This window comes from Echinops telfairi, unplaced genomic scaffold (assembly GCF_000313985.2).
Source record: "Echinops telfairi isolate 266 unplaced genomic scaffold, ASM31398v2 ScPeMD7_7469;HRSCAF=8507_0, whole genome shotgun sequence".
NCBI lineage: Eukaryota > Metazoa > Chordata > Mammalia > Afrosoricida > Tenrecidae > Echinops > Echinops telfairi.
Window position 1 is genome coordinate 48,888,237 of NW_022111372.1, and position 8,137 is coordinate 48,896,373.

General features: G+C 44.5%; 1 protein-coding gene across 3 annotated transcripts in view; it reads left to right on the plus strand.

Moving 5' to 3' along the window:
• The first annotated feature begins 345 nt into the window (after positions 1 to 345).
• ZNF354A (zinc finger protein 354A) overlaps positions 346 to 8,137 on the plus strand; it is a 16,092-nt gene continuing 8,300 nt past the window's right edge. The window contains exons 1-3 of one of the 3 annotated variants that reach the window (XM_045284897.1): positions 346 to 1,159; positions 4,453 to 4,579; positions 5,936 to 6,034. In XM_045284897.1, coding sequence (XP_045140832.1) covers positions 1,127 to 1,159; positions 4,453 to 4,579; positions 5,936 to 6,034 — 259 coding nt within the window. In that variant the 5' untranslated portion in view covers positions 346 to 1,126. The remainder of the gene's footprint in view (positions 1,160 to 4,452; positions 4,580 to 5,935; positions 6,035 to 8,137) is intronic. The other 2 variants (XM_004696832.2, XM_045284898.1) reach the window with 2 other exon arrangements.

Genomic DNA, 8,137 nt, shown 5'->3' on the forward strand with positions numbered 1-8,137 from the left:
GTGAGCATCTCTGGGGCCAGAGGGGTCCGGGCATCGCTAGGTACTGCGGGCGGGACGTGGGGTTCGATCGCGGCCGGGCAGTTAGGGAGCCTCCCGCCCGCGTTGCGGCGCCGGGTGAGGCCGGGCCCCGGACCCCGAGGCTGGGCGAGCGGCGGTGGCAGCGGCGGTGGGATGCGGGAGGGAAGAAGGGGGCCTCCGGAGGAGCCGATGCCGGGGTGCTTGGGGTTGCGGGCGCGGCGCCCCGAGGACAGGCCCATGCCAGGGTAACAGAAGACATGGGCGGGGCGGGCCTTGCGGCCGCCGGGTGCCCACTTAAGCCTTTGTGGTGTCTGGCGGGCAAGGAACCCTCGCACACCCAGATGGTTCTCCCCCCACCCTTCGCCCCGAGACACCGTCCCTGGACCCTCAGTTCAGACAGGACACATCCTCCCCACGTGCACCAAGGCCACAGCGACCCTCCTGCCAATTCCCTACAAGCCCCTGCTAGCATTTGCAGTTGCTACCTTCCTTCCGTTAAAAAATGCAGTTCCTTACCATCCCCGTCTCTGTGACCGATGGGATGCTCTGCTTGATGGCAGAGAAAGGTGTTGGTCCCATTCCTACAATGGCAGAGCCAGGACGCTATGGAATAGCTGCCACAGCCCCGCCATCGGAGAGCCTGCTTGTCTTTTTAAAATTTTAAAATCTAGGCACTGGTTCTTCGACAGGAGAGAAAGGAATAACGTAGGAAAGAGCTCCAGAAGGAGAAAAGTTGTCAAGTGGTGAAGAGCTAGCGCTTGACACCCTCCAGCCTTGCTTGAAAACCTCCTGCTGTCCTCACAGTCAGCGCGAACTCAGGAAGATCGACTCCCACTGGGTCCGCGGTGTCTGTTCACAACGCAGGGATGCTAGCTCGTGCTGCGCGGGCAAGTCTGGTTCTCTCGTGCCCCTGCTCTGCCAGCTCTTGGCTCCTTCTTGTCCCCCTTCCTGAGGGCCCCTTGGTCATTCTCAGTGTAAAGATTTCAGAGTTGCTCATTCAGAGGAGTAGCCAACAGGAGGGCCCTTCCTTCTGTCTCCCTTTTTCTTCTCTCGGGTACCCCTTCTAGTGCCCCCATCCATCCCCAGAGGAAGGGCCCAGAAAGAGGACATGGCTCCTGGGCAAAGGAAGGCAAGGACGCAGGTGAGTCCGTTTCTCTTTCCGTTCCCAGGGATGCATGTTTTCCTTACTCTCTTCCTGAAGTGTTTGTTGCCCTGCACAATGTTTTCCAGGATCTGGAGCCCAAGAAGAGGGCTCTAAGAAGCCCTCTTTTCCCTAAGAAGAGTTGGTCTACCTGGTGCTTGAGTCTGAAGAGCTTGCCCACGCCCCACCCATGTCTAGTGTTCATCCCAACCCCTTCCTCTCTCTTTTATTCCTGACTGGCATACGTTTGTACATCAAGCTCAATCCACTCTGTGGTTACTAACTGAGCAGCTAAAATGCCATGTGTTTTAGCTCACTGGGAGCAAGGGGAGCAAGGCACGCGTGGAAAACTCTTTGCTGGTCTGCCTCCTTCCCTCACCATGCCTTCCTCCCTTCCCTGGGGAAATGCTCTTCTCTTTCTTCCCACTCCTGATAGCGTCTTTAGACGTCACCATCCCAGAGTTCTTAGGTTTGACTTCCCTCTTGATTTTATGTATTACTAGTCTTGCTTTTACCACTTACTTAAGCACTGATTATGACAAGGCAGTATCAATATTCCCAGCTCGTGGGAATCTGGGGGGAGCCTGGCTGGGGGACGCGCTCTGGTCTTCAAGGGCAGAGGGAAGACACCTCAGTAGGCCACAGAGGCAGTTCCATGGCGGAGGCCATGTCCACAGAGGTTAAGAATAGGGCTCTCAGCTCAAAAGTCAGGGGTTGTAACCATTTCTGCCGTTACGGGCCTCTGTGCTCCAATGTTCTTACCTATAAGAGGAATAACAGCTATCAGTTACCTAGGGCTGCTACAACAGAAATAGCACAAGTGGGTAGTTTTTAAAAACCACCTTATTTTCTCACAGTTCAGGAGGTTAAAAGAAGTCTGAATTCGGGGTGCTGGCTGTGCAGGCAGGCTTTGTCTGTAGACCTGGGGGAAGGGCCTTTTCCTTGGCTCCTTGTTGATCTTCATGTGCCGTAGCATCTGTGTCCCCCTCATCTCCGCTTCTCTATGTCCTTGTTGCTCATTTAATTTCATTTATATCTCAAAAGAGAATGACTTCAGTCACACCCTACACAAATACTGTCTCATTAACATGATAAAACCCCTGCCCAAGTGGGATTATAATCTAGGGTATAGGGATTCAAACCCTTATGTAACCACTATAAGGTATAGGTGTTAGGATTTAAAATTAGAGTTTTGGGAGCACAATTAAATCTATAACAGCAATAATCTCTACTTCATAAGGTAGATGAGAGAATCACAATCGTTAGTATGTAGAAAGGGTTTAGGCCAGGGCCACGCACATAGTAGATGCCCAATATGTGCTTGTTGTGGTAACTGAGCAATATTATTGTATGACTAGACAGACACTGCTATTCAATGTTTCTAGGCCCTAGAAAATACTTGTTCTTTACTCATCCTTCACCTAACTGTAATTTGAGAAGTTGATAGAAGAGCCAGCATGCTTGGGAATATGCTGAGTGCTGTTCATTTGTCATTTCTTAATGCCATGGCGATTATTATCCATGTATTTAACTATAAGGGAATGAGAGACCAAAGAAGTCGAGGCATTTGAATCCAAGCCCATATGTTCTCTGGTGTATACATTCATCGCTGTTAGACATCCATTCTCAGATACATCATTCAGAATGCAGGGCAGAAACAACCCATGTAGTCTCAGAGTTCTGCCATGTGATGTCCAGTAGACCCATGAAATGAACAGGCATTTTATCTTCTGAGGCTAAAGCCGGTCCCAGGCCCACAGCTGCATGATTGCTCTTCTTTCTTGTACGCCATTTTCATACATTACTCCTGAGCCTAGTTATTCCCTTGACCAGAATCTTTTCCATCCTTGTGTGTGATTGGATTCTGTGTGAAATTCTCTAAATTTTATTTGATGCCTAGATGTCAACACTGCCTGAATTTAGGTGTAAAAATCAGTGAACAGTTTAAGACTAGAAAGCTCATACAGACTGCTGGGTTAAAAGTTAGAACACATTTGTTACAGTTCTGCTTCTACCACTAATCAAGTATGTCACCTGAGGTCCAGACTACCCTGGACCTTGTATTCCTCGTCTATCCAATGACAATTGAACTAGGAGATGGTGTGTGGTCTGGTCTAATGGCACACTCCTTTGGTTGGTTCAATAATTTAACAATTATTTCATGTATTTTTATGGTCTGCTGGTTAACTCATAAATTCTTTAAGGGCCAGAATTATTTCTTGTACTTATTTCCCCCAATGTCAATGATAAGGTATCTTTCTTAAAAGTATACAACATGCTTATGGTAAAAATTTCAGAGAAATACACACACACACACATACAATTATATGTGCATGTGCATGAGTGTGTGTGTAAATAAAGTAAACACATTCTTAAATTTCACCACCTGGTGACAATCACTGTGTATTCATTAGAATAATTTTCTATGTGCAAATATAATTTATTTATGCTTTGCACAAATGAGAACCAATTATACTTAATGACATGTACTTTAGAGTTTTTGCACTTATTATTATCATGGATGTCAGCAAATATATACTAGATACTTAATCATAAAAACTAAAACCAACCAAACTTGTTGCTATGTGGCTTTAGACAGATTTCTTACCCTCGCTGTGATGTTATTTTCTCATATGTAAAACAGGGATAGCACTAGTACCTGCTTCATAGGGTTAATTAGGATCATCTTTATAGGGTGATTGTGGGGATTAAATAAAGATTATATTAAGATTAAAATAAAGTCCTAAGAATAGTTCCTGACCCATAGAAAGGATTCAATAAATGAGAGCTTAATTTTAATTATCATTATTATTATACTTAAACTTGAGTAATCTGTTTACAATCATAAATATAATGGCATAGCTTATATTTTACCTAGCCTTCATCAGTTTCATTTATTGCTATTACAAAACCATAACAGATAACTTATCTCTTTATTTTTGTGTACTATTACAAATAAAGTAATTAGTGAGCTAAAGAGCATGGACATTTTAAAGCTTTTAATATATGTCTTCAAATCCACCATTAGATTAATTAACACCTTCACTACTGTTCTGAATACTTACACATCTCTTACAGTTAGCAGTGCCTGGTTCATACTCTATGCTGCTCAGTATTGAATATTTGCCAGTGGCTTATTGTTTATTTCAAATGACCTAGAGCCTTCCAAGCCTTGAACAATATCTGATTTTTCCCCCTGGATAACCTCCCCCTGCCTCCCTTCCCCTTCCCCCACACTGTCTTGCATTCTCTGTGTTGCGTAGTCCGGGGAACTGAAGTGCTTCTCCTTACAGGTGTCCGTGACGTTCAAGGACGTAGCTGTTCTCTTTACCCGGGCTGAATGGAACGAGCTAGAGCCTTCTCAGAGGGACTTGTACCGGGATGTGATGCTGGAGAACTACAGCAACCTGGTTTCGTTGGGTAAAGAAAAGTTCCCCTGTAGATACAGAAATAAGAAATTATATAGGTTAGCATCTTCCCAGGATAAAAAATGTGGCTCATCAATAAATTTTATCTGGGTTTTATCAAGGATTGTCATTATGGAATCTTTACAAATAAATATTAAAACACATTCCTCCCCAATTGGCATAGAATTGCTCCATGTGTGAGCATACAGGCAATGCTATTGATAATTAATTATTCTCTCCCCTCAGGCATTGGAAATGTCTGCATGGTTGAGGCATCGTTTTCTTAAACCGATCACTGTGGTGTGTTTGCTCATCTCTCACAGAGAGCTTTTTTCAATCTTTTGGACCTGCCACTTGCCTTTTCCACTTCCCTTTTCTAGAGAGATGAATACTGTATATATACCTCCTGCTCAGTAAGCTTTTTCTGTGAAGGGACAGATAGTAAACATGCAGTGCTGCATATGCCATATTTCTCTCCGCACATGCTTAATTATAACATCATCATGTCTTGTAAGTCATTTGTTGTCCCCCAGCACATCCCCTCTCATATTCGGGGGGCCAAGCCCAAATAACCTGCAGAAGCTTGATGCAGCCTGTCTTAACGGAGTTTTCCTTTCAAATGGTTGTTCTCATGACCAAAGATCCTCAACTAAGCACCGCTATATGTTTTCTTTCCCCGGAAGTTTGATTGGCATATCATTCACATGTCGTACAATTCAATAGTTCCGTCGTCTCCAGAAGAGTTGTACAACCACCACCACAGTTCTTCCCTCTTGTACTCATCGTTATTGACTCCTCATTTCCCCACAACCTCCCCTGCAGTTCCATGAGAGAGCAATTAATTCAGTTACTGTCGCTACAGACTTATCTATCCTATACAGAAAACCATTTAAAAACAAACAAATACAACTATGAAGAATAACAAAGTAAAACAGAGAAAACCTCAATAGATAAGAAAGCAGAAAATATTGAAAACTAGGGCAACTTTAAATGAATCATAAGGAAATCAAATGATAGAGTACTAAATTCTAACCTAACTGTATTTGCAACAGTCCACTTCCCAATACATTCTTCGTGTTAGCAAAAATGTTCACATCCCTGGTGCTTGGTCAGAGGGAACTCACCGGGGGTTTAATCCTTATGTATTTCCCCTCTCTTTTTTAAAACGGAAACAGCTCTAAAATGGGCCCAATGCGAGACTGATATTCTTCTTTTATTATTATTATGAGTTGGGATTTATTACATATATTACATCATTCCAAATTTCAATCACTGTCAAGTAGAATGTACAATTGCTACCCACAATCAGTTCCCGAGCATTCTGCTCTTCTTTATATCAAAAGAAAACCAGATCTTTTTTATCTGTAAGTAGGACCCCCATTTTCCACGCCACAAGTGATCTCCCTGTTACAGCAAGGAGAAGAGCCTTGGAAGGTGGAGAGAGACACTCCTGGAGGCTCCTCTCTGGGTGAGTGGATGGGACTCAAGTACCGGGGTACCACCGCCTCTTTGGTTAGTTAAAGAGGAAGATGTACTTTGGAGTTGTTGATTGAGAATCGTTCTTCAAATTTCTCATCCTCAAGGGAAAGCAGGGTAGATGAAACCTGACAAGGGCTTTCTCACAAAGCAAAGCTATTGCAGGAATTGCAAATCATTCATTCTGGTGGAAACGTGGGCTATGCCTGTGGGAAGGGAAGGAGATGAAGAAGACACAGAAAACTTAGGTGGGGCCACTTAATTAAGTCCTTTGTTAACATTCTAATTTATTTGCACTTCACTGTGGATAGTGATTACCTGCTAGCTGAGAGGCCTGGATCAAAGCGTGTGCAGTGGCGTTCATGAGGAAGCAAAAACAAAACAGAAAACACAGGATGGGAAGCAGGTTTCTTAAGGTATAGGCTGAGGACAGTGTAGAATGGCTGTCTTGTCAGATGCAGGTAAATAGTCAATGGGCAGTCGTGTAGGGTAGGTGGATTGGAACTCAAAGAGGAGTCGATGGAGTCACCAGTACAAAGTGACATGGGAACCCTTGAGCTGACTAAGAGAGTAGAGAATAGAGGTCTGAATCCCAGGACACGTGACCGTTCTTCGTTAGGTGGGTTGTGAAAGCAGAATCTGTGGTGGGGCCCTAGGAGAAGTCGTCAGTGGGAGAGAAATGCGAGGGTGGCTGGTGTTGAAGCTAAGGGATGAGAGCTGATTAAGTTAGGGCTGGAGTCAGAGGGTGAGGGTTCCTTGCCTACTCCTCGTTTGCCACTTAGAACCGAGTTCATATTGGGTGGGTTCTGTACCGGGCCCTGGTGGCGCGACGTTGGTGAGAAAGAGACGGAGGTCCTGCTCTTGTGGAGCTTACTCACAGGCTGGTGGGGAAGAGACGTGCGAATACGGTAAATGTGCACAGAGCCTTGAAATGAACGTCTGAAAATTACCAGGAAGGACAGACAGACAATGCATATACTAAGAAGGGGCAGTATCAGCAAAGGCTTCTTGGGGAAGTGGGTCCTGGACAGGGTGCTCTGGGGATGTAGAAAATGTAATCCGGGCTTAAGAAAACCAAACCCCTTGCCTTTGCATCAATGCCGACTCATTGTGACGCTACAGGACAGAGTAAGACCGCCCTATAATTTCCAAGACTAAAATCTTCACAGACCCGATTGCCACATCTATCTGGCTGGTTTATTTAGCAGTTGAGCACTTAACCACTGTAGCCTTAGGGCTTCTAGCGCAGCCATGGGAGTGGCCATTCTCAAGATCAATCCTGAGAAAGGAAGCCAGTTAGTCAAGATGCAGAGCAAGGAGAATGGTGTGCGTGGGCTGGAAGGGACCAGGTTACCCTGAGCGCTGGACCCTGTCAAAGAATTTGGTTTGTATCTGAGAGCCATGAAAAACCCCTGAGGAGCTGAAGTAATGGCCATATGGCCAGGTTCAAATTCTGAAATGGTCCCACTGTGGCCAGTGTGGAAAGCCTGCTGAAGTGGAAGGGTGAAGGCTTGTCTCAGCCTGTTGTTAGGTCCTTGCAAATCAGTGAGGATCCCCAAGCAAGAAGCTGCAGGAAAAGCTGCCTATTTCCTGGAAGCCCACATGCTACAGAGGAGCTTTTTCTTGTCTGTAAGTTGAGGGGTTTTTTTTTTCTACAAATGTGTACCAATGTTATCTATCTTCTTAACGCACATTTGGGAGATGCACACAAAACCTTGTGTAAAACTATAAAGAGCTACTGCCATAGAACCACAGAATGCAGGCAGCACCCTCACTTCTAAGGAGCATTCTGGCTGTACTTCCCCCAGGACAGGTTTGTTTGTTCGTTTGGCAGTCCATGGTGCTTTCAATAACTCTTCATCAATAGCATAAACAATGCATCAATTGTTCTGTGGTCTTTCTTATTCATTTTCCAGCTTTCATGAGCATATGAGTGATAAAGACACCATAACTTAGTTCAAAGTGACATTTTTTTAATACTTTAAAGAAGTATTAAATTTGCCCATTGCAATATTCTTTTTTTTTTTTATGTTTCTTTTTTTTTCTTTTAATTATTTTATTAGGGGCTCATACAACTCTTATCACAATCCATACA